Here is a 27496-nt window from a genome sequence, read left to right as displayed (position 1 = left end):
ATGTGATTGTCTGGATTTGTTTCCACATTTTGTCTCTCATAGTTGAGGTATACCTATGATGACAATTACAGGCCTCTCTCATCTTTTTAAGTGGGAGAACTTGCACAATTGGTGGCTGACTAAATACTTTTTTTGCCCCACTGTATGTACACAGGGCTTTTTTTCAGTGGGAACGTGGGGAAACCCAGTTCCGTCGCCTCTGGAACTGCATGTATGTAATGGCATGGGGTGCTGGGACATGCTGGAGGATCTATTGATGCTAGATGCTAGGGAAACTATTGACGCTGGAAGGGGTCTATAGTTGGGACGGTCTGCCGATGTTAACCACTTCAGCCCCGGAAGTATTTGCCCCCTTAATGACCAGACCATTTTTTTTTGTAATATGGCACTGTGTCGCTTTAACTGACAATTGCACGGTCATGCAACGTTTTACTCAAACAAAATTGAGGTCCTTTTTTTCCCACTAATAGAGCTTGCTTTTGATGGTATTTGATCATCTCTGCCTTTTTTGCGCTAAAAACAAAAAAAGAGCGACAATTATGAAAAAAAGCTATATTTTTTACTTTTTGCTATAATAAATATCCCCCCAAAAATATAAAAAAAATAAAAATGTCTGCCTAAGTTTTGGCCGATATTTATTCTACATATTTTTGGTAAAAAAAAAAAAAAATCACAATAAGCGTATATTGATTGGTTTGCAAAAAAAGTTATAGCGTTTACAAGTAGGGGATTTATTTATGGCATTTTTATTATTATTTTTTTTTTTTTTACTAGTAATGGCAGCGATCTGTGATTTTATTGGGACTGCGACATCGCAGCAGACATATCAGACACTTTTGATACATTTTTGGGACCATGGACATTTATACAGTGATCAGAGCTAAAAATAGTCACTGATTAATGTATAAATGTCTCTGGCAGGGAAGGGGTTAACACTAGGGGGGAATCAAGAGGTTAAATGTGTGTCCATATGTAGACATATCGCTGTTCATACTTAGAATGAGCAACAGATGTGTCTCCTCACCCCTGACAGAACAGAGATCTGTCTGTTTATATTGACAGATCTCCGTTCTGTGACTTTTAGGAGCGATTGCGGGTGCCCGGAGAACATTCCACCTACTGGGCACATACATTGGCTCCATCATCGTGCCACAGGCCTGCGCCCCCTAGTGGTCTTTTAGCGGCCGATGTATACCTACAGCGATTTGCCCAGGTGAGACAACCTGCTGCAGTATAATTGGTCATCTAGTGGTTAAGGAAGCAGTCCGTTGTTGCTGGGGGATCTACTTTTGAGGGAGGGATCTATTGTTGTGGGGGGGGGGGTCTACTGTTGAGTGAGGGTTCTATTGTTGCTGGCTGCTAAAGGGTCTATTGATGTGGCTGCTAGGAGATATATTTTTGCTGGAGGGGGTCTATTGTGGCTGAAGTGTATTTATTGTTTTGGTGGGGGCATCTATTGTTTCTGGGGGATCTGTTGTTGGTGGTGGGGTCTGTAATTGCTGAAGATATCTGTTTTACTGCATTTCTTGTTATAATTAACAAATTTCATACAAATTACTTTGCACAAAAAAAAAAAATGATACTTGCTTAAGCGGTACTAGGAAGCGGCTAGAGGGTGGTACAAAGGCACATGCTCAAAGGTGGGTAGGAGGCGGAGACAAGGGGTGACTCACAATGGGGAAGTACCTGCATCTATTCTCTGAGAAAAAAATCCTTGTATGTACATGGAATTTATTTATTAGGGGACTCGCCACAGTCTATTGGAGTGTATTCAAGTATATGCTGGTTATTTGCATTCAGAGGCAGTTACTGGTACCAGCATATATTTTTGTATCCTTGGCCAAGATTTTTTAATTGTTTATGCCTTTAATGTGTTCATTAATAAAGATGTATGTATTTTGGTTCCTATCTGGTTATTTCATGTGGTTCTATGAGACTATTTATATTAATGGGGTTGGTAGTCTAATGCCCTGTACACACGGTCGGACATTCCGACGACGAAATCCGTCGGATTTATTCCGACGGATTTTGGCCCAAACTTGTCTTGCATACACACGGTCGCACAAAGTTGTCGGAAAATCCGATCGTTCAGAACGAGGTGACGTAAACCAAATACAACGGGCCTATAAAGAGGCCAGTAGCCAATAGTTTTCGTCTCGTAATTTATTCTGAGCATGCGTGGCACTTTGTCCTTTGGAATTGTCGTCACACGATCAGAATTTAAATGATCAGATTTTGTTGTTGGAAAATTTTAGATCCAGCTCTCAAACTTTGTGAGTCAGAAATTCCAACAGAAAAAGTCAGATGCAGCCCACACACGATCAGATTTTACGACAACATGATCAGATCGCACATTTTCCGTCGGAAAGTCCGACCAGGTGTACAGGGCATTAGTCTGGTCATTGTTTTTTTTTTTTGGGGGGGGGGGGGGTGTATCTAAAAATAATCTATATCTATCCCCTCGAACTAATACATAGCTCTCAACTGTCCCTGATTTTGAGGGACTGTCCCTAATTTTGAGCAATGTCCCTCCTCCTCATTTGTCCCTCATTTTGGTCTGATCTATATAGTTGTATATAAAATGTACTTTTTAATCTTCAAAAATTGTTTCCCAGTGCTAAACCTTTCAACCATATTCTACTTTGCTGCATTTGTAATTTTTAAAAGCCAATATAAAGGAAAAGCCCTTGTGGCTTTAATTGACTTTTTTTTGGTTAATTCTCCTTTAAGGGGGTGTGACAGGGGACGTGTCCTAAGCCTACATCGATCAGTGGGTGTCGGCCAATGGGTGTCCACTGACAACTGCTGATCGGCAAGGAGCAACACAAGACAGAGCTCTGCCTATGTAAACAATACAGAGCTCTGTACTGTCAGTGGGATGTGCTGGATTTTGTTTCCCTGCTAATATAAAAATCCAGCACTTTCCTTAGTAAAGGCATTGCATTGCATTGCAGTGTGTGCACATAAACACTGGTTAGACACACATTTAACCCTAAAGGTTTAACCTCTTCCAAGCCAGCTTCATTAGTACAGTGACAGTGCATATTTTTAGCACTGATCACTCTATTAGTGTCACCGGTTCCCAAAAAAAGTGTCAAAAGTGTTGGTTAGTGTCAGATTGTCCACCCCAATATCGCAGTTCTGCTATAAGTCACTGATCGCTGCCATTACTAGTATAAAAATAAATAAATAAATAAAAGTTCCAGCATATATCCGATAGTTCGTTGGCGCTATAACTTTTGCTCAAACCAATATATGCTGCATGGGATTTTTTTTTTTTTTTACCAAAAATACGTAGCAGAATATATATTGGCCTACATTTTTGAAGAAATTTGATTTTTACATTTTTTTTATTAGATATGTTTAATAGCAGAAAGTAAAAAATATTCTTTTTTTTTTTTTTTTTTAAATGTCAGTCTTTTTTTGTTTACAGCGCAAAAAAATAAAAAAAAACCCAGTGGTGATCAAATACCACCAAAAGAAAGCTCTATTTGTGGGGGGGAAATTACATAAATGTCATATATGTACCATATTGTCAGTTAAAGTCATGCAGTGCTGTATAGCAAACATTGGCCTGGTCGATATTCCGGCGGTCAAGTGGATATAGGTGTTAAATCTATGATCATTTTTAGCAGGGATTTCTTGAGCCCAGAAAATTATTATAAGGGTTCCTCCAGTTGGAAAAAAAGTTGAGAGACTGAAATGTCTAAAATTTTATAACCCCCAAAAAATATTATCTGCTACCATTTCTTACATTTCCTTTCTATTACCTTTACTATACTAATGACTTTTTAGAGACCATATGCATCCTGTGCACACAAATAATGCAATCTGTCCCCACAGGATTAAGGAGCTGCCCCTCCTTAAATATGCACAGAGGAATCGCACCAAGGCTCTCAAGAAGCTGCTGGCTTTGGAGACCACTGACCCATTGCAAAGAGGTAAGTACTTCATCCTGATTATTTGTTAAGACCACGAAAAGATCCACAATAATCGACAATTCATACCTACGTAGTTGTATCCAGTATACTCCTAAGCTGGCCATAGAATTTTGATTCATACAGTGCCTTCAAAAAGTATTCATACCCCTTAAAATTCTCCACACTTTGTCATGTTACAAGCAAAAATGTAAATGCATTTTTTGGGATTTTATGTGATAGACCAACACAAAGTGGCGCATAATTGTGAAGTGGAAGGTAAATGATAAATGGTTATCAAAGTTTTTTACAAATAAATATGTGAAAAGTGTGGCGTCCATTTTTATTCAGCCCCCCCGGAGTCAATATTTTGTAGAACCACCTTTCAGTGAAATTACAGCTGCAAGTCTTTTGGGGATGTCTCTACCAGCTTTGCACATCTAGAGATTTTTGCCCATTGTACTTTGCAAAATAGCTCAAGCGCTGTCAGATTGGGTGAAGAGCGTCTGTGAACAGCAAGTCGTGCCACCAGGGGCGGACTGACCATTTGGCCACTCGGGCACTGCCCGAGGGCGCTGGGCCACTAGGGGGCCCCACCAGGGTTGCCAGCCTCAGTAAAACCAGGGACGGTATGTAAAAATCTGTGTTTTTCTTTACATCCGTCTCTGAAATGTCCCTTACCCACATCCTTTTGGTCTAAAAATCCTGAGATTTTAGCTGCCCCACCTCTCCAGTACCTTCTCAGCCAATAGAAACATGTATGTGTATACTGCGTGATTGTATACTGTGTGGCCCCATAATCTCCTATTGCCCGGGGGCCCCATGAGTTGTCAGTCCGCCCCTGCTTGCCACAGATTCTCAATTGGATTTAGGTCTGGACTTTGACTGGACCATTGTAACACATGAATATGCTTTGATATAAACCATTCCATTGTAGCTATGGCTGTATGTTTAGGGTTGTTGTCCTGCTGGAAGGTGAACTCCCACCCTAGTCTTTTGTCTTTTGTAGACTCTAATGCCGTCTACACATGACCGGACTTTCCTGCAGACAAGGTCCGACGGTCTTCCCGAATGAGTTCCAACGGACTTTCCAAACGAACAGACTTGGCCACACACAATCAAAGTCCGACGGATTCGACCATGATGACGTACGACCGGAGTAGAATATGGAAGTTCATAGCCAGTAGCCAATAGCTGCCCGAGTGTTGGTTTTTGTCCATCGTACTAGCATACAGACGAACTGATTTTTCGACCAGACTCAAGTCGAACAGAAAGATTTTGACAGCAAAGGTCCGATGAAGCCCACACACGATCGAATTGTACAACAGATTCGTTCAGTCAAACCTTTGCTGTCGTAAAGTTCGGGCATGTGTACACGGCAATACAGGTTTTCTTCTAAGATTGCCCTGTATTTTGCAGCTTTCCATCAACTCTGACCAGCTTCGCTGTCTCTGCTGAGGAGAAAAGCATCCTCACATGATGCTGCTACCACCATGTTTCACGGTGGGGGTGATGTGTTCAGGATGTTGTGCAGTGTTAGTTTTCCGCCACACATAGCACATTGCTTTTAGTTTAAAAAGTCAAATTTTGGTCTCATCTGACCAGAGCATCTTCTTCTACATGTTTGCTGTGTCCCCCACTTGGCTTCTTGCAAACTGCAAATGGGACTTCCTATGGATTTCTTTCAACAATTACTTTCTTCTTGCCACTCTTCTGTAAAGGCCAGATTTGTGGAGGGCACGACTAACAGTTATCCTCTGGACAGATTCTCCCACCTGAGCTGTGAATCTCTGCAGCTCCTCCAGAGTTACCATGGGCCTCTTGGCTACTTCTCTGCTTAATGCTCTCCTTGCTCGGCCTGTCAGTTTAGGTGGACGGCCATGTCTTGGTAGGTTTGCAGTTGTGCCATACTCTTTCCATTTTTGAAAGATGGATTGAACAGTGCTCCATGAGGTGTTCAAACCTTGGAATTTTTTTTAGAACCTAGCCCCGCTTTAAATGTCTCCACAACTTTATCCCTGACCTGTCTGGTGTGTTCCTTGGCCTTCATGATGCTATTTGTTCACTAAGGTTCTCTAACAAACCTCTGAGGGACTTCTGAAGGCAGTTGGTTCCACTAGATTTTATTTAGGGGTATCAGAGTAAAGGGGGCTGAATACAAAGGCACCCCACACTTTTCAGATATTTATTTGTAAAAAAAAGTTAAAAACTATTTATCATTTTCCTTCCACTTCACAATTATGTGCCACTTTGTGTTGGTCTATCACATAAAATCCCAATAAAATACATTTATGTTTTTGGTTGTAACATGATAAAATTGGGACAATTTCAAGGCACTGTATATGGCTGTTCTCACTCAACAAAAATTGGCCTAATGATCGACTTCTGTTGAAAATGTTTCTCGATTAGCTGGCTGCAGCCACTGATCAGTGTATTCTGTCAGCTGAGGAGTCTCGCTGTCAGAATACAATAGCAGAGCAGGGAGGATTCCTCCATCCACCATGCATGTGTGGATGGGGGAATTGTTTTTTTTTTACCATCTGGCTAATCAATAAAAAACGAGGCATCTATGGCCAGCCTTAATGTGATCACACCAATGAAAAGGGATTTATCTGCCTATTCTCTGAAAAGTAATCCATGGTGGATCAATTTTCAGAGTGCTGCTAGAACGCTGCACCGCTGGTCCCGAAAAAGAAAAGCTCCACCCGCGACGAAGGCTGCCCACCTAATGCCTACTTCGCCGGGTGATGCTTCTTAAATAGGTAAGGGGCCACCTCGTAACATAACTTGGTGATCCCGCACCTTGTGATGTCATTGACCCAACATGCCCCGGTCGGTGACATCACAGGGGACGGGGTCACCAGCTAATGTCATCAGGTGACTCCGCCCCTTCAATTTAAGAAATGTGAGATGGGGAGCAGGCAGGCTGCAGGGAACATTTGACGAGGCCTTTTTTCCTTTTTCGGGTTTGACGGTGTGGCGGGCAATGTGAGAAGGATCTACATTGGGCACATTGTTTCTTATTTTTAATAAAAGAATTGTAAAAAACTTGTGTACTGTCTTAATTTACTTTTTACAAATTTTGGTGAATGGGTAGGGGGGTAGGATCTGGGGGGCCGAGGGTTGTGGGGAAAGAGACCCTTGTCCCCATCAACCCCCACCCCCCCATGTTGAGGCCTGGTTGGCCCAGATGGGGGGAACTTGCTTGTCCCCTCCTTTTTCCAGGCTGCATGTGCAGAGGGTCTGGTATTGGTTTTAAGGGGGACCAAGCGCCGTCCTTTTTTTGGCCGTTAGAATCCATACCAGACCTGGTAGGCCTGGCACAGATTGGGGGGAACCTCACACTGTTTTTCTTTAGTTTTCTATTGCCACTATTGTTTTGTTTACATTTACATTTGTTTACTTTTCGGTTGTCAGTGGGGAAGCAGCTATTCTTCACACAGAATTTTAATCGGTCGATCATTTTTCTACCGATCCAAATTCTAATTGTTCTGAAAATTTGGAATTTGTTAGAAAACAATTAAATTAAATAAATTTTAACCGCTATCCGACCAGCCGCCGCAGTTATACTGGGGCAGGTTGGCATGGCTTAGCAAATCGCCGTAGCTGTATGTCACTTCTTTATGACGTCACAGCAGGCGTGTGTGTCCTCTGAGCCGATGTGCGTGCACCCACGATCGCTCGTGACAGAGCGAGAACCAGGATCTGTGTGTGTAAACACACAAATTCCAGTTCTCTCAGAGGAGAGGAGAAAGATTTTGTGTTCATACTAAGTGTGAACACCGATCTCCCTCCTCCTCTAGTCAGTCCCAGCCCCCCTACAGTTAGAATACACCTAGGGAACACAGTTAACCCCTTGATCGCTCCTAGAGTTAACCCCTTCCCTGCCAGTGACATTTATACAGTAATCAATGGCTATTTTTAGCTCTGATCACTGTATAAATGTAAGTGGTCCCAAAAGTGTCCGATCTGTCCGCCACAATGTCACAGTCCTGATAAAAATTGCAGATCGCCACCATTACTAGTAAAAAAAAAATAATAAAAAAAAAAATGTCATAAATCTATACCCTATTTTGTAGACGCTATAACTTTTGCGCAAACCAATTAATATAGGCTTATTTCGATTTTTTTTTTTTTACCAAAAAAATTTAGAAGAATACATATCTGCCTAAACTGAGAAAATATATGTTTTTTTTTTTTAAATGTTGGGATATTTATTATAGCAAAACCTACAAAATATTGTGTTTTTTCAAAATTGTCACTGTTTTTTTGTTCATAGAGCAAAATATAAAAACTGCAGAGGTGATAAAATACTACCAAAAGAAAGCTCCATTTGTGAGAAAAAAAAGGAAAGAAATTTTGTTTCTGTACAACGTTGCACAACCGCGCAATTGTCAATTAAAGCGACGTAGTGCTGAATCGCAAAAAAATTGCCTGGTCGGGAAGGGGGCAAATCCTTCCAGGGCTGAAGTGGTTAAAGAATTTGAACTAAATTCATTACTATTCATTACTATTTAATTCGGAGGTTCCAATAAATTTGAATCTCCGAATAACCAAAAATGGGTCCGAATTTGGATTCTGACCGAAAAAAATTGTTAATAATTGTTAATAAGTATGATCTTAAAGAGGAGGTCCAGCCCCCCCACGAAAGATTTAAAGTCAGCAACTACAAATACTGTAGCTGCTGACTTTTAATATTAGGTATTAGGTCACTTACTTGTCCAGGATTCCCACAAAGTGGGCACCCCTGCCAATTTTCAGATCGTCTGTCGGGTGCGCTGCTGCCATTCCTGTTAAGGGAAACCGGCAGTGAAGCCTCACAGACGGTTCCCTACTGTTCATGTGCAGAGCGCGCTGTGCTTTCTAATTTGCCTGGTGAGGAAGGAGGAGGGGGGCAAACTTCCGAGGTACCCGTTCCCCCCTCCCCCTGAAAGGTGCCAAATGTGGCACCGGGGGAGACAGATAAGTGGAAGTTCCACTTTTGAGTGGAACTCGGCTTTAATTGCATATTTACTTTACAATATACGGTATGTCATATCTTGGAGGCCACTGGGAAGCTGAAAATCACTGTAGTGGTTGGCCTACTACAGTAATTGCTAAAATCTTCCAGATTCTGTGCTTTTACACTACATTTTTTTTGTTCTCCCAAGAAAATGCTGGCTCAATTCAAGTTTCCCATATATAATTATAAAACAAAGTGAGACGAGAAAAAAAAATATGCAATGTTTATCACTACTAATAAGAGCTTGTCTCACAATGATGGACTTTCTACCAGGTGCCGTTGGAGAGACTGCACTACATCTCGCTGTGCTCCACGATAACCTGAAGTCTGTGAAGATTCTGTTGGAACATACGCCAGAGCTTGTCAACCAGCACATGACCTCTGACCTTTACAAAGGTAATTAAAGGAACCATTACTGGTTAATTTAAGTCAGAATTTTAAATGAATTGGTCCCATTCAGTTGGGCTTTACATTACAGAACAGGTCTAGTTGAATATGAATAACCACTATAACCACTATAAGCTATACCATGATTGGATATATGAGAACCTTCACAGATGCATGATAAGGGGTAATTTATTCATAGTATTGCATTGTATTATGGAAGAAAATGTGGATAGGTGCATAATGTGGACATTTCATCTTCAAAGAGCCAATCAATCCAAATATAAATTTTCAGTTACTCAAATGGAATCTGGTGGGCTGGGTCATCTGCTGGCCTATGCCAAAGGTTTTTGTTTTTAAAACTTACCCAAATTTAAAAAAGCCCCAAAGTTGTACTCTCCCTCTTCCAATGCTGCACTTTGCATCCCCTTTCAGTCCTGACCACCACTTCTCCCCTGGCATCACACTTTCCACTCTATGGGTCTCCATCTCCTTCCTAGTTTTAGATTTAAAATAGAGGTGTAGAGTCCAGAATAGTGGCATGGCAGTACAATAAAGAGGCAAGTACTGAGTGTGGGTATTTTTTAGGCCCCTGTGGGAGTTCCAGGGCCTGCATCTTTAACATTTAGACCAATTCACATGGGCTTCCCTCTTAGAGGAACATTGTGGATCTTTCCCCTGTGTGGTATGCTAAGAAGCTAAATACTCTACAAGAGAGAAAACCCAGGAGTGGGTATTATACCCAAACATCCATGTCTGAACCATGAAGTAATGGACTATAATGCCTGTTGCACATGTAGAAAATAATAAAAGAAAGCAGACTGAGCCTTGTCATTCCAGTCGCCTATACCTGGGTAACAAAAAGTGTGGACACTGACTTAGGCAGGAGACTGGTAATGGTTGGGAGAAGGAGTGGCAGTTGTGTCAGGTCTCCTGTCTGAATCAGATCTGTGGAAAATCCGTTACCTTGTAGTGTTTGAATCAGTTGAGTAGTCAGCCTCTGACAGGCCCAGCTTGCAGCCAATGTACTGGGGGGGGGGACCTTATTGCATGGTAATCATTTGCTAAAGACCTTCAAGCCATACACAAGGGAGCCAGAGCCCATGGAAGGTTTCCAATCTACCTGTCCTTGATTTAGACATACCTAATGCTAAGTTCAAAGACAGTAGGGTGGTCACTGGGGTGGCCCATGAACATCTTGCTATGGGGCACCATGATCTGTAGTTAAACCCGTGTACCTAACATATTTCTGGGACAAGAAGTGAGGGAATATATTTCCACCGAGGGACAAAAATTGAAAAATACACTATGTTTAACTCTTCCCCAGTCTCTCCAAACCTAGGAAAAATCCACCAAATACTCACTGACGGGTCTGAAAAATATGATATCAGTTCTTTTGTTTTCATAGCTTCCTCCTTTCTTGTGTCTTGGCAGGTCAGACAGCACTGCACATTGCTGTAATGCGTCAGAATCTTGCAATTGTGGAAGAGCTGATACAAAATGGTGCCAGTGTGTCCATTCCACGGGCAGTCGGAACGTACTTCCAGCTCAAACCCAACTCCTTCTATTATGGTGAGTCAGGGTATGCTTTCCTGTTGCTGAAGACAAGCAGACTAAGGACATGGATTACTGGAACCATGTCCTGTGGTCTGATGAGACCAAGATAAACGTATTTGATTCAGATGGTGTCCAGCTTGTGTGGCAGCAACCAGATGAGGAGTACAAAAGCAAGTGTGTCTTGCCTACAGTCAAGCATGGTGATGGGAGTGTCATGATCTGGGGCTGCATGAGCACTGCCTGCACTGGGGAGCTACAGTTCATTGAGAGAACCATGTACTGTGACATACTGAAGCAGAGCATTAACCCCTCCCTTCGGCGACTGGGCCGCAGGGCAGTATTCCAACATAACGATCCCAAACACCTCCAAGACGACCACTGCCTTGCTAAAGAAGCTGAGGGTAAAGTTGATGGACTGGCCAAGCATGTCTTCAGACCTAAACCCTATAGAGCATATGTTTGGCATCCTCAAACAGAAGGTGGAGGAGCGCAAGGTCTCTAACATCCACCAGTTCTGTGGTGTTGTCATGGAGGAGTGGAAGAGGACTCCAGTGGCAATCTGTGAAGCTCTGGTTAACTCCATGCCCAAGAGGGTTAAGGCAGTGCTGGAAAATAATGGAGCCCACACAAAATATTGGTGTACTCACTTTAGTTGCCAGCAGTTTTGACATTAATGGCCGTGTGTTGAGTTATTTTGAGGGGACAGCAAATTTACACTGTTATACAAGCTATGCACTCACTACTTTACATTGCAGCAAAGTGTAATTTCTTCAGTGTTGTCACATGAAAATATATAATAAAATATTTGCAAATATGTGAGGGGTGTACTCACTTTTGTGACATACTGTACACCTCAATAAACCCAGTAATATTATGAAGTGCTAAAAGTTAATAGTTCTTTATTTTTTTTTTGGACAGGAGAACACATTCTTTCCTTTGCTGCCTGCGTGGGGAATGCAGAATTGGTCCAATTATTACTACAGCACGGAGCCGATGCAGAGGCCAAAGATTCCCATGGTTCGGTTTATTACTCTGCTGCACAAATTATTTTATTCTATAACTGTTTATACGTCTTTCAGTTCTTGGATCTTTAACCTTTCGAGTCTCATGTGTTGTTCTAAAATGGCACCAGAAATCAGCAGTTCTCTCTGGTCCCAACTGGGATATAGGGTAGAACTGCTGGCTGTCAGTGACAACCAGCATCCAACACTATTTTGAAAAGGTGAAACAAGCAGCACCTTGGATTCTGATCTTGCTACACAGTACAGTAATAGGAATGCTTGTAGCAGATCAGCTTATATTCTCTGAATGAAGGAGGTGGAGAGTTGAGATGGCAAGGCCATGATCTCCACCTTATCCAATCAGAAAAGGCTTTGTAATCATTGAAAAAATGCAAAGTGTTCTCTGAATTGCGCCCGAGTGACTTCCTAAATGGCAACAGGGCAGCCACATAGCATGAGACCTGGAATCCAGTGGTGATCACGGTAGTAGCGCTGCCTACCACAATGATTCACAGCTTCCACAGGAACGGCTAGGTATTGATCACGCATACTTACATTGGTCCAGCTTGGAACATGTGGTGATGCAAAAACAGCTAAACTTGTGTAGCACTACCCACTTAGGAGCTGCTGAGTATTTTGGGTACCCTATTCACTATTCACAGTACTACCTGAGCAAAGTATTGCCCTTGATGACACCACTAAAATACCTTGGCCAGGTGACTCCCTGGCATCACACAAAAGATAAACATGTACACACAGATGAGTTAAGTTGTATTAGTGTCACAGAAATGGCAAAACAGGCAAAAGAGAACACTTGGCTGAGTCTTTCAACTGGAAAAACCTCAAAGGCAATATAACCCAATACAGTACAACTTTAAGCCACTCCCACCCATCCTGCAGGACTGAAGATTTAAATGAATGTGAGCTCCCAAACCAATACATTTTCTCCAAGTAACCAATTAGGATGAGAAAAAGTCAGGATTTAACTCTCAGGAATTTAGTCAAGTAAATTCTTGGTAGATACCCCAAGCATATGAAGAACTCTTCTGCCGGCTAGTTGAGGCCCTTGCGCTGGTGCACAGTAGAGATGTAGTCTCTTAGTAATAGTTAATAGTAAAATGGCAACAGAGCTCCCCTTTAATAAACACTGGTAGGGCTGAGTATCACTTTAAGGATGTCTAAATAAGTATTGCTTTAAGGATGTCAAATGGTCACAGAAATTGCTTTGAAAAGAAGGTGAAACAAGTTGGGACTGGAGTATGTCCCTAAATGGGAACCAACTCATTTCTTTCATGAATGGCTCAAGTCTGAAGTAGGGCGTGTTTGCAAAATTCCTGCCTCACAGGGAAGCAAAGAACTGAATCCTGGTCTCCTGCAGTGTTAGTTAAGGTAGTAAGGAGGTTAGCCTGCAGCACTGTATGGGTTATAGTGTCTGGGCTCCCTCTGTATTCTGGAATGGCTGTGAAGGTGGCGATGACCCGGTCCATCTGCCTGCAGGTTCTGCTACCTGCCTCCTCAGGATGATCAGCTTCTCTGGAGGCTTTTGTTACTTCCCAACTCGGTCCAATCCAGCCTGGGTCCCCGTGGATCCACTCTGCTCTCTCTCTCACATCTGGCCTCCAACACAGTCTTTCCAACTCCTTCCCTTTTTAAATCCCCCCCTCCCACACTTATCCAGTCCCCAGGGGTTGGTGTAGTTCAGCTCCAGCTGATCTTAAAACAAAAAACCTAAATGCAGCATACAAGTCCCAAAGTCTCCTACATTTCTGTAAGAGCTGTGTGATAACTAAGTTGGGGGACACTGCCATCTTGTGGCAAATAAAAAAGTTCTTCATAACAGTAACTGCACAATGTTACACGTGGAAGGGATTCACCTTTTATTACTGTTAGCCAGGGGTGTAGATAAGGGAGGGATATGGGGGTCCAAACACCCCCAGAGTGTCCACATTGCATTCGCTCTGACAGTTGCAGCACACCACTTAATTATTTTCCTGTAGTTGTCCAAGGCTGTTGCAGGGAAGCCTAAAAACGGACTTGTATCTTCGGCAGACTTCTAGGAAAATGGGTGAGCCAATCAGGAAAAGCAGAAAATTATGTTTCTAGGGGCGTTCTGTACACATTCTATGTACAGAACACTATCTTGTATCCATATTGCATTGCATTTCCAAAAAATTACAGCGGCTGCAGATTGAAAAGGAAAGGTCATTTTTAATAACATTCAATTACAATATGACTTGTCGCAATTCTATACGCTATATTATCTTTTATTTATTTGCTATTTATTCCCAGTGATAGTGGGAAAGAGTTACCCTTTAAATGTTTAATATTACCTATCATATACAGTATCTCACAAAAGTGAGTACACCCCTCACATTTTTGTAAATATTTTATTATATCTTTTCATTTGACAACACTGAAGAAATAACACTTTGCTACAATGTAAAGTAGTGAGCGTACAGCTTGCATAACAACAAAAGTGAGTACACCCCTAAGTGAAAATGTCCAAATTGGGCCCAAAGTGTCAATATGTTGTGTGGCCACCATTATTTCCCAACACTGCCTTAACCTTCTTGGGCATGAAGTTCACCAGAGCTTCACAGTTTGTCACTGGTTTCCTCTTCCACTACTCCATGACTATATCACAGAGCTGGTGGATGTTAGAGACCTTGCACTCCTCCACCTTCCATTTCAGGATGTCCCACAGATGCTCAATAGGGTTTAGGTCTGGAGACATGCTTGGCCAGTCCATCATCTTTACCCTCAGCTTCTTTAGCAAGGCAGTGGTCATCTTGGAGGTGTGTTTAGGGTCGCTGACACTCCCACCACCATGATTGACTGTAGGCAAGACACACTTGTCTTTGTACTCCTCACCTGGTTGCCAACACAGGCTTCACACCATCTGAATCAAATAAGTTTACCTTGGTTTCATCAGACCACAGGACATGGTTCCAGTAATCCATGTGATTAGTCTGCATTTCTACAGCAAACTGATTGCAGGCTTTCTTATGCATCATCTTTCGAAGAGTCTTCCTTCTGGGATGACAGCCATGCAGACCAATTTGATGCAGTGTGTGGCGTATAGTCTGAGTACTGACAGGCTGCCCCCCCCCCTCCCCCACCCCTTCAACCTCTGCAGCAATGCTGCCAGAACTCATACGTCTATTTCCCAAAGACAACCTCTGGATATGACGCTGAGCATGTGCACTCAACTCCTTTGGTTGACCATGGTGATGTCTGTTCTGAGTGGAATCTGTCCTGTTAAACCGCTGTATGGTCTTAGCCACCTTGCTGCAGCCCAGTTTCAGGGTCTTGCCAATCTTCATATAGCCTAGGCCATCTTTATGTAGAGCAATAATTCTTTTTTTTTTTCAGATCTTCAGAGTTTTCTTGCCATGAGGTGCCATGTTGAACCTCCAGTGAACAGTATGATAATGAGAGCGATTACATCAAATTTAACACACCTGCTCCCCATTCACACCTGAGACCTTGCAACACCAATGAGTCACATGACACTGGGGAGGTTAATGGTCCCAATTTGGACATTTTCACTATAGTGCCCTGCTCCTAATGAGCAGACGCTATTGTCTTTGTAAATTTTAGTTTGTCCGAAGCTGCAGTTTGGCTCAGACTAATTATGTCAAAGTTCTGGTTTCTGTACCAGTTCAGCTGGGTTGTGCTAGTTTCCACTTGGCTGTGGGTGTCGCTGTCACCACTGGTAAGTGTTAGAAATGTAACAGGCTGAATGCATTGGGTACCCCTTTTACTCAGAAAAAGCCCAGTGGGAGTGGTTCACCCACTGTGCATTCTGGGTAAGGGTACTTAAGGTACAGGTACCATATTTTGTGGTTCGTTATCCCAACCTCCTGGCCCTCCTGGGCTGAGGTGTGTGCTGCCCGTCTCTATGTCTCTGGGCCGGCTGGCCAGAGGCTTTGTAACTGAAAGGGTGGGCCCAAAAGTCTTGGGGCCTGCCAATCCAGGGGTGGTCCTGTGCTATCTTGCCTGCAGGGAGAAGCCAAGCGACTGGAGGATCCAGGGGAGGACTTTTTCAGGAGAGGACCGAGCAACAAGGCTGGTATCTCTGGAAGAGCCTGGAGACACAGTATTGCCGGATCGGCTGAAAGAAACTGGTACTGTGTGACAACTCTTTAATTTCTCAACAAGTTGCTGGTTGTGCTTTCCTGTGGCAGAGGATTGCACAAGGATTTTGTTGAATTGACAAGTCTGTGGCAGAGACTTTGTTCCAGCATCTCACCGGCTGCTAGGTCAGTGAGAGAGGCCTATCCGGGGATTGCTAGATCCAGCCTGTGGAAGCTGTTTGTCCTTTGGATCAAGGAAATACCTCTAACCCACAATTACAAGGTACCTGAACTCCCCTTATCCCTCTATCCCTCTATTGCAAAACTTCATGTTTCTTTCAAATAAATCTTTGGAAAAAGGACTAAGTGTTGGAGCTAACATTCTTTAATCCACTCTACAATGGGACCCCTGAGACGGACACAGTGAGCAGTTGAGGTAACGGTAAGCCCAACAAAAAACAGCAGCTCCTTCGGGGGTCAGTGCTACATCACTTAGGGGTGTACTCACTTTTGTTGCCAGCTGTTTAGACATTATTGGCTGTGTGTTGAGCTATTTTGAGGGGACAGCAATTTCACACTGTTATACAAGCAGTACACTCACTACTTTACATTGTGCCAAAGTGTAATTTCTTAATGTTGTCACATGAAAAGATAGAATAAAATATTTACAAAAAGTGCCTTGAAAAAGTATTCATACCCCTTGACATTTTCCAAATTTTTTCATGTTACAGCCAAAAACTTATATATGTATTTTATTGGGCTTTTGTGTGATAGACCAACACAAAGTGGCACATAATTGTGAAGTAGAAGAAAAATGATGAATGGTTTTCAATCTTTTTTTTACAAATAAATATCTTAACCACTTGCTTACTGGGCACTTATACACCCTTCCTGCCCAGACCAATTTTCAGCTTTCGGTGCGCTCACATTTAGAATGACAATTATTCAGTCATGCAACACTGGACCCATATGAATTTTTTGTCCTTTTTTTCCCACAAATAGAGCTTTCTTTTGGTGGTATTTGATCACCTCTGGGGTTTTTTTCTTTTTTGCGCTATAAATGAAAAAAGACCGAAAATTTTGAAAAAAAAAACGCATATTTCTTTGTTTTTGTGACAGAATTATGGAAATTATTAATTTTTCTTCATAAATTTTGGCCACAATTTATACTGCTACATATCTTTGGTAAAAATAACCCAAATTAGTGGATATTATTTGGTCTTTGTGAAAGTTAGAGAGTCTAAAAGCTGTGGTGCGAATCGCACAAAATTGATCACATCTGATGTACTGGTGGCCTATCTCGCTTCCTGTGACCCGAACAAGTCAGGAAAGTACAAATACCCCCCAAATGACCCCTTTTTGAAAAGTAGACATTCCAAAGTATTTAGTAAGAGGCATGGTGAGCTTTTTGATGTTGTCATTTTTTTCCCACAATTCTTTGCAAAATTAAGATTTTTCATTTTTTTTATTTTTCTCCACAAAATTGGCATTGTAATAGGTTATTTCTCTCACATGGCATGTGTATACCACAAATGACACCCCCAAAAAAATTCTGCTACTCCTCCTTACAATACCACATGTGTGGGACTTTTTCACAGCCTGGCCACATAGAGAGGCCCAACATGCAGGGAGCGCCATCATGTGTTCTAGGAACATAAATTACACATCTAACTTGTTGACTACTTATTACACTTTTGAAGCACCAGGACAATGACACGTGACACTGATGACAGATGGCACTGATACGTGGCAATGATGACACTTATACCTGGCACTGATGACACGTGGCACTGATGACAGATGGCACTAATATGTGGCACTGATGACACGTGGCACTAATACGTGGCACTGATGACACGTGGCACTAATACGTGGCACTAATACGTGCCACCGATGACAGATGGCACTAATACGTGGCACTAATACATGCCACCGATGACAGATGGCACTAATACGTGGCACCGATGACGCGTGACACTGATGACAGATGGCACTGATAAGTGGCATTGATGACACGTGACACTGACAACAGATGGCACGTGACACTGACAGGTGGAACTGATGACAAATGGCACTGATACGTGGCACTGATGACAGATGGCACTAATACGTGGCACTGATGACAGATGGCACTATGTGGCACTGATGACAGATGGCACTGATGACAGATGGCACTTATACGTGGCACTGATGACAGATGGCACTGGGGACAAATGGCACTAACAGGTGGCACTGGGGACAGATAGCACTAACAGGTGGCACTGGGGGCAGGTGGCACTGGGGGCAGGTAGCACTGGGGTGGATGGCACTGGGGTGGATGGCACTGGGGCAGGATGGCACTGGGGCAGGATGGCACTGGGGCGGGATTGCACTGGGGGAGGATGGCACTTTTTTTTACACCTTTTTTTTTTTTTTTTACTTTATTTATTTATTTATTTTACACTGACGGCGCTGCAGCCGTTCATCTCTTCCCTCTCACACTCTGTCTGTGTGAGGAGGGAGAGCGGCGCTGAGAGATGATCTCATATGTTTACATATGAGATCATCTCCCATTGGACACGCCGATTTCGCTGTAAACGGCCGCTGTGATTGGCCGTTTACAGCGATCTGTGTTTGCCTGTCCCCAGGGGACACGGCAAACACAGAACTTCCCCGATGAGCGCCCAGGGACGGCCACCCAGACTAAAGCGCCTGCTCTACGGCCGTCATTCGGCTATAGGGCGGGCGCGAGGTGGTTAAAAGTATGGCGTGCATTTGTATTCAGCCCCTTTTACTCTGATACCCCTAACTAAATTCGAGTGTAACCAATTGCCTTCAGAAGTCACCTAATTAGAAAATAGAGTCCATCTGTGTGTAATTTAATCTCAGTATAAATACAGCTGTTCTGTAAAGCTCTCAGATGTTTGCTAGAGAACCTTAGTGAACAAACAGAATCCTGAAGGCCAAAGAACACACATCAGACAGATCAGGGATAACGTTGTAGATACGTTTAAAGCAGGTTTAGGTTATAACAAAATATCCCAAGCTTTTGAACATCTCACGGATGACTGTTCAATCATTCATCTGAAAATGGAAAGAGTATGGCAAAACTGTAGACCTACAAAGACATGGCTGTCCTCCTAAAATGACAGGCCGGGCAAGGCGAGTATTAATCAGAGAAGCAGACAAGAAGCCCATGTTAACTCTGGAAGAGCTCAGGTGGGAGAATCTGTTCACAGAATGATTAGTCGTGCACTCCACAAATCTGGCCTTTATGGAAGAGTGGCAAGAAGAAAGCCATTGTTAAAGGAAAGCCATAAAAATTTGCAGTTTGTGAGAAGCCATGTGGGAGACACAGCAAACAAGTGGAAGAAGGTGATCTGGTCAGATGAGACCAAAATGGAACTTTTTGGCCTAAATGCAAAACGCTATGTGTGGTGGAACTCTAAGGCCGCGTACACACGGGCGGACTGTTCGCCCAACTTTGTCCGCTGAACAGTGTTTCAGCGGACAGTCCGCTCGTGTGTGGGCTTCAGCGGACAGTTTCAGCGGACAGTCTGACAAACAAAGTTTTTCGGAATTCCCGTAAGACAGTCCGCTGAAACTTGGTTTGAGCGGACAGTCCGCTCGTGTGTAGACTTGTTCGTCAAACTAAGTTCCGCGCATGCTCAGAAAGGATTTACACGCCGAAGGTTGCATTGTAGTGTATAGGACGTCGTTTTTCTAGTCCCGTCGTACGTGCCGTTCACGTCATCGCGCACGCTTTCAGCGGACTGTTCGTTCATCGTGTGTGGTCAAGTCCGCTCATGCAAATTTTGAGCGGACTGTTTGTCGGATTGTTTGACAAACTAAGTTGGGCGAACAGTCGTGTGTACGCGGCCTTACATTGCACATCACTCTGAACACATCATCCCCACCGTGAAACATAGTGGTGGCAGCATCATGTTGTGGGGATGCTTTTGTTCAGCAGGGACAGGGAAGCTGGTCAGAGTGAATATGGGTGGAGCCAAATACAGGGCAATGTTAGAAGAAGACCTGTTAGAGCAAAAGACTTGAGACTGGGGTGCAGTTTCACATTTCAGCAGAACAATGACCTAAACATACAGCCAGAGCCACAAATAAATAGTTTAAATCAAAGCATATGCATGTGTTAGAATGGCTCGGTCAAAGTTCAGACCTAAATGCAATTGAGAATATGTGGAAAATTGCTGTTCACAGATGCTCTCTGTCCAATCTGACAGAGCTTGAGCTACTTTGCAAAGAAGAATGGGCAAAATTTCACTCTCTAAATGTGCAAATCTGGTAGAGACCTCCCCAAAAAGACTTGCAGCTGTAAGTGCAGCAAAAGGGGGTTCTACAAAATATTGACTCATAGGGGCTGAATGCAAATGCACACCACACTTTTCACATATTTATTTGTAAAAAAAATTATGAAAATCATTTATTATTTTCCTTCCACTTCACAAATATGTGCCACTGTGTGTTGGTCTATCACATAAAATCCCAATAAAATACATTTACGTTTTTGGTTGTAACATGACAAAATGTCAAGGGGTGGGAATACTTTTTCAAAGCACTGTATATGATTGATATATTGTATTTATATATATATGTTACCAAAGATATTGGGACACCTGCCTTTACATGCACATGAACTTTAATGGCATCCTAGTCCGTAAGGTTCAATATTGAGTTGACCCACCCTTTGCAGCTATGACAGCTTCTTCCAGAAGTGCATTTGTGAAGTCAAGCACTGCTGTAATTCAACCAAAAGACATTCTATTGGGTTGAGGTCAGGACTCTGTGCAGGCCAGTCAAGTTGCTCCCCTCCAAACTCACTCATCCATGTCTATATGGACCTTGCTTTCTGCACTGGTCCAAATAATTTGGTGGTGGGGGGATTATGGAGATTATTTCAGTTTTGGATGATTTCATGCTCCCAACATTGTGGGAACAGTTTTTGGATGGCCCCAGTGCACAAAGCAAGGTCTATAAAGACATGCAAGAGTGAGTTAGGAGTGGAGGAACCTGCCTCACCTCAACCCAAGAGAACATCTTTGGGTTGAATTAGAATGGAGACTGCGAGCCAGCCCTTCTTGTCCAACATCAGTGCCTGACCTCACAAATACACTTCTGGAACAATGGTAAAGTTTTCCCATAGACATGCTCCTAAATGTTGTGGATAGCCTTCCCAGAAGAGTTGAGGCTGTTATAGCTGCAAGGGGTGGGTCAATATTGATTCCTGCGGACTAAGACTGGGAGACCATTAAAGTTCATGTGATTGTAATTACATCTTCTAAACTTTATATATTTATAGCTGAAATATTTTGTACCACTCTCAGTTCTCTTATTTTTCTCTCCCCTCCTGCAGGAAACACCATCCTCCATATTCTGGCATTACAACCCAACAAAATGTCTGCCTGTCAGATGTACAACCTCATCCTGGGCCATCACAAGGAGAAGTTTGGGCCTGGTTCAGAGGAGATCACAAACAATGATGGGCTGACCCCCTTGAAGATGGCGGCGGTAGAAGGTAACACCGTGGTATGTATATGTAAGGAACCTGCAGAGTGGAGATAATCATTGTTATTGTATTATGGGTTCACTTGACAAAGGTCAAAATGGGTGAGTCCATGGTCATCGGTCAACAGCAAAGTATAACACTGATGGGGAGACAAATGTCGAGCAAGGTTAGGATGTGGAGAACCCTTGTCATTAAAAAGACGGATTGAACTGGATTTATTCATACTACATAAGAGGCGGATAGAATCATTGAACATAAACATATAAATGGGCCACACAGCACGTTCAGTGACTGCCTGTTTACACTTCAGTGGACACGGAGACGCCATTTAAAGTCGGCAGAAAAGAGGTTGCTGTCCCTCTGTGAGAAGAGATCTTACTAATAAAAAAAATCTAAAAATTATACAATATTGTTATTTTAAGAATTAAAATAATTGGCTGTGATTTCAAGCAAGGACCCCAATATTATTACTCAGCAGTGTCAGAACAAGTTTATCCAGTGCCCAGGTTGGGAGGGACAGTGATGGGGCTAAGACATGGGTGTGCAATGTGCTGTGCTGAAATGTTTGTAGATTGAGCTGAAAAAGCAATAGCAATAGTTGTGGTTTTAGCGAACTGAAGAGTCAGAAGTATTACAGGAAGGAACATTGTCCCTGCGTTCATGATGTCACTGAAAGGAAAAATGTCTTGTCATTGGTGGTGTCACTGAAAGGGAAAAATGTCCCTGCATCAGAGATGTCACTAGAAGGAAGAATGCCCCCACATCTGAGGGGTCACTGGAAGGAAAAAAGTACCTGCATCTGTGGTGTCACTTAAAGGAAAAGATGTCCCTGCATTGTTGGTCCCAGTAGAAGGAAAAATGTCCCTGCATTGTTGGTGCCAGTAGAAGGAAAAATGTCCCTGCATTGTTGGTGCCAGTAGAAGGAAAAATGTCCCTGCAGTGGTGGTGTCACACTGGAAGGAAAAATGTCCCTGCATCTGTAGTGTCACTGGAAGGAAAAAAGAATTCCTATATTTGTGGAGTCAATCCAAGGAGGACTGCTTTGGCATCTGAGGCAGTCTTTGTTGACTCCCCAGCAGCGGCACGCTGAGATGGAAGTACAAATGTCCTCATCCACCCAGAGAAGGCTGCTATTTGAGGGAGGAGAGAGCAGAATCCTCCATCCAGCAGCTATCAGGCCCTGCTCTTTGTGATAAGAATGATGCTGTAGTGATGCTGTATGCGACTTCTCAGCAAAAGGAGAACGGAGTGGCTGAAGCACCCAGTGTGTCCCCCCCACACCCGTCAACACTGCACCCAGGGCACATGCCCCTAATATCCCGCCCTTCCCTTGCCCTGGCCCTGCCACTTGATACAGTTATAACCTTTTTTCAGTTTTAGACAAATCCTTTAAATGCTCTGAATATAGTAAGGTTTAGTGCCTTTTGCATTGCTTTATTGAATGAGCCTCTTAAAATTGGTCTCCCCAGATGTTCCAGCACATTGTGCAGAAGAGGAGACAACTACAGTGGACATTTGGTCAGATTAGTTGCTATCTTTATGACCTGACGGAGATCGATGTTTGGGGGGATCCCAAGTCTGTACTGGATCTGGTGGTCTCTGTAAAAAAAAGAGAGGTGTGTATGGAAATATTGTGCAATTATGACCCCATTCTGGAAGGGATTCTAGTATTCCCCTACTCTACTAGAGGAAAGTATTATTATTTCTGTCTTTTGTTGCTTTTGGAGAGTTCTCCTTGCTTCCTGTCAGGTAAAAGTTGTCCGCAGGATGGCAAATGAGAGGAATAACGGCACCACATAGCAATAAAAACAGCACAGGGTTCTATCCAAAGTTAAGAAAATGTGACTTTTATACTTGCCATAAAATCTTTTTAGTCAAGTCCATTATAAAGTGATACAGGAATTCAGTAACAATTAGGTTATACTGCTGTTGGGACACTGGCAAAAAACAAAGTTGTAAGCCAGTCCCACACAGGGGGTTGGAACCTTTGTCCCTCAATAGACTCAAAGAAAGGTATCTCATGGAAAGAGCAAACATTTTCACCATCATCCATTGAAGGACATTCAGTGACAGTAGGGATGTTTAAAAGCAGTCCAACTGATAACCACAGAGAAGTTAATTTGTGAACCAGCTACAGTGGAATTTGAATCAGTGTCTGAATCAAAGCTAGATGAATCCCCTAGACAGGGTAACTGCCACAACCTGGTGGAGAGCACTAAGGATCGACCTGGTGCTGCAGACCAGAAAACAGAAAAATCTTCCCCATGGGTTAGGCTTTCACATTAGAGAACAATAGGCATAAACCAGTGAGAGAATGGAGAGCCCTTCAATTCCACGAAAAAATAAAAACGATGGGAAAAATACTACCTAAACAGGAGAAAACCAGACCAAGACTAGAAATGGTCAATGTTAACAATTTACTGGGCCAAGTTCCAGAAAAAACATGTCCCTAGAAGCAAGTTTGGTGGACAAGCAAGTCCAAAAGAGAAGACCAACTAGAATACCCTCCTAGCATGGTCCCCCTTCTTGTGGGGACCTCAGTCATTTTTAACCTATCCTTCTGTGTATAGATGAGAAGAGAACTTCCCAGAACAGCTAGGCAGGACTTTTTAGGCTCAAAGAGTGTACAGACACATGCTGAACAACAATTAAATTCAAGTATTTTTTTAGTATAAAAAGTTTTTTAAAAAGTATGATAAAATACAATACATACAATGAGTTACATAAAAAAGAAAAATAATTAATGGTCATGGCGCCAATGTAATAGGTCACTGTGCAATGATAGAATAGGTGTGTAAACCTGACACCAACATGTTTCGGAGTTCTATACGCTCCTTCTTCAAGGTAGGTTTAAACAACTTTAGTAAATTTCTTCTATAAAATAAAACACATATTAGAGCATATTCACAGAAGTCATTCTATATACATGAAGCAAAAAAGAGACAGTCAAGAGACAAAGGGGAGACAGTTGAAGGAGTTACTCACATTGCCAGCGAGTGAGCACAGTGAAGTAAAAACAATATTGCAAGGTCCACAGAAGTTGGTAGGGGAGCACAAAACACCCCTCCCAGGCTCGGGTTAGACCCACGGGAAGCTGCACAGAGATAAGGAGATGGCGAGAAAGGAAGGCCGGAGGGATGCGGACAGTGATGACACAAGGGGACACCTGCCAAGTGTCAGAGTATACCCGAATCCCACTGGCCCAGGCGGCGTGCCGGGTGCAGCAACCACCGGGAAAGCAAGCTAAGCCAAAGGATAACAACAAGGCATTGGTCTACCATTTTGTGACCAATAAAGTTGGCACCTTTGTGCCTTTTTATTTATTCTTGATTTTTTATACTTTATTTCTGCCATACAAAGTCCAAGGGGGCTTCCCCTAATGCACTTTGGTGCATGTTTTCTACATGATGCTATTTAGGATGTTGGCAGCAATAACACACTAATCAATTTCTCAAAATTAGTTTCTTCAAGGTATAAATTAATGTGTATATATGTACAAAATAATAAAGAATAAATTAAAAAAATGGATGAAAAAAGAAGAAATTAAAATGAATAAATGTAAAATAAATGAAATAATGATGGTTTTAGTACTAGAATTTTTTTGCACAATATTTTTCACAGCATTTGTGAATGGCTTAATTAAGCATTATTTGCACAGCAATTTTTTTTGCATAATTTGCACAGTATTTAGCACTTTATTTTTGTGTCAGTGGACACATTATTGCACTCAGCATTTTTCATCTATATGCACGAATTTAAATATTTATATTGAGTAATATTTATTTTGAGCACAGTGGTTAAATAGGAAATTGATTAGATAACACCATTATTAGACATTTAACCCAATGAGTGACAGAACACTTCCATATGGCTGCAGCCTAACCATTAAGGTTTTTTTTATTTTAAATTCTAAGCACATATATACTACCTTATTAGCGCTTAGGCCCCCTATATATATTTAGTACTAATGATATTAGTAATAGAGTAGTAGAACAGAGATTGAATAATTATAAAGATAAAAATAAATACATAAAAAAACAAACACCGGGACCATAAAAATATATACTTGGACCATCCTGTGCATGCACAATTAGAGGAAACAAAAGCAAACCAGCAACAAGAAGCAAAGGGGGAGGAGGAAGCATGAGGGGGTGGGGAAGATAACCTCATATGAAGGATCATAACTTCATCCCTCCTGAGACAAAGCCTTCCAAAACCTGCCTATAATTAACAGCCTCATTGTGGCCTTGAGAGAGTGGATCCACCTCAGCTCCCTCTGGAGGAGATGTTTATTCCAATCTCCACCACGGGCACTGGGATGGATCCAATCCAATGCCCAAAACCTGGCCCTAGGAAACACCCCCTCATGTAGGACATGGACATGCCTACCGAGGGGTATTTCAGGATTGGCAGTTTGCATGCATGCCTGTAAATTCTTTTACATGGTTAATTTTTATCTTCTTGATATAAAAGGAAAAACAACTGCAAATCAAGAGGTACACCACACCACAGGTTTTGCCATTCACAAAATGTTTAGCCTTGAGTAGATGTCCATTCAGCATAACCATAGATCCCTCTGTGTATATGTATCTACACTGATTGCATCATCCGCATGTATAGGTACCCCTATATTTACATGGATCCTTTCTTTTATCACCTTTGTATTCACTCTAATAGAGTCCCGCAGTGCTAAGGAATGTCTGAATGTAATTTGGGGAGTCCTGCATATGTTGGAATCCAAGAATAGCAGATGCCAGTGTTTCTATATGATGTGTCTAATCTTGGAGTGTTGGTTAAAAAATATAATAATGACTCTAGTAAAATTCTCCTGTTGTTTAGATGCTGTGGGGCCATATAATAGTTTATCTCTGGATTTGTTAATTGCTTTCCTATAGGCCTTTTTAAGCCACGTCAGGGTGTTTCCTCTCTCCAAGAGCCTCTCCCTGAGTTTCAGTGCCTCCTGCTCAAATGATGCTTCATCTGAACAGTTCCTTCTAATCTTAAGATACTGACAGTATGGGATAGATCTTAGAAGTGGTTTGGGGTGAAAACTGGACACATGCAACAGGGATTTGCCGGCCGTGGGTTTGCGATATAGGCATCTCTTTAGCACATTAATGGTGTCACGTGTAACCATGATGTCAAGTAATGTGATCTTATTCGGCTGATATATCATAGTGAAAGGTTGAACTCATTCTTGTTCAATCTGTCCAACAAATATTGGAGCAAATCCTCAGGGCCATTCCATATAAAAAAAAACATCATCAATATATTGGTACCACATAACTATGCACATTGATAGCAGTTCGCCAGACATAATCATTAGTTCCCAGTCTCCCAGGTACAGGTTAGCATACAATGAGGCACAACAAGTCCCCATCGCAACCCCCTGCACCAGGAGGAAGAGGGAACCATCAAAGGTAAAACACATTATGTCTGAGGACAAAATCCAAGGACTGCACAATAAATTAATAGTAGACCCAGTTATCTTGAGTTCGCTGGGATAGAACATGTTCAGTAGCGGCTAGGCCCAGGTTATGAGGAACAGAACTATAAAGGGTGTCAACATCAATGTTGACCAAATGTGAGTGGGTCAAAAAAATTTAATATCTTTCATATAGGAGGGGAGACATACTACATGTGGTCTCAGATGTTCATTAATGAAGTGACTCAAAATTTCTGTCAGAGACAATAGGTTTCCCAGGGGGTTTACTGAGGCTTTTGTGGGCCTTAGGGAGGGAATAGAAAGTCAGCATTTTAGGAAAATCAGTGTGTATGTAATCTCATGTTTTTTTTTTAGGGATAATCCCATTTGCAAGGACACTATCCACAAACTCCTAAAAAAGAGTGTTGATCCTAGTCTAGGTGAAATGGGTCTATACCATTTTGGGTTGTCTAGGATTTTTTTTACACAATAGCCACGTATTGTTGATTGTCCATCACTGCAATATTTCTGCCCTTGTTTGATCGTTTGATGGTTAAAGAAAAATTATTAACAAGATTAATAAGGACCTGTTGTTCCCCTGATTTCAAGTTCCTTCTGTGTATAGAAACCT

At 42.3% G+C, this 27496-nt stretch overlaps 1 protein-coding gene across 1 annotated transcript in view; it reads left to right on the top strand.

Annotated features, from left to right (window-relative positions):
* Positions 1–1187: 1187 nt before the first annotated feature.
* LOC143929792 (transient receptor potential cation channel subfamily V member 6-like) overlaps positions 1188–27496 on the top strand; it is a 45979-nt gene continuing 19670 nt past the window's right edge. The window contains exons 1-7 of the mRNA XM_077453769.1: positions 1188–1213; positions 3844–3941; positions 9193–9315; positions 10738–10875; positions 11779–11877; positions 21288–21460; positions 22910–23056. Of these exons, the coding sequence (XP_077309895.1) occupies positions 1188–1213; positions 3844–3941; positions 9193–9315; positions 10738–10875; positions 11779–11877; positions 21288–21460; positions 22910–23056 (804 nt within the window). The remainder of the gene's footprint in view (positions 1214–3843; positions 3942–9192; positions 9316–10737; positions 10876–11778; positions 11878–21287; positions 21461–22909; positions 23057–27496) is intronic.

Source organism: Lithobates pipiens, unplaced genomic scaffold (genome assembly GCF_037356315.1).
Source record: "Lithobates pipiens isolate NorthernLeopardFrog02 unplaced genomic scaffold, aLitPip1_a1.2 Scaffold_25, whole genome shotgun sequence".
Lineage (NCBI taxonomy): Eukaryota > Metazoa > Chordata > Amphibia > Anura > Ranidae > Lithobates > Lithobates pipiens.
The sequence above is the reverse complement of the archived record's forward strand: the minus strand, read 5'-3'. Positions and strand labels throughout refer to the sequence as shown.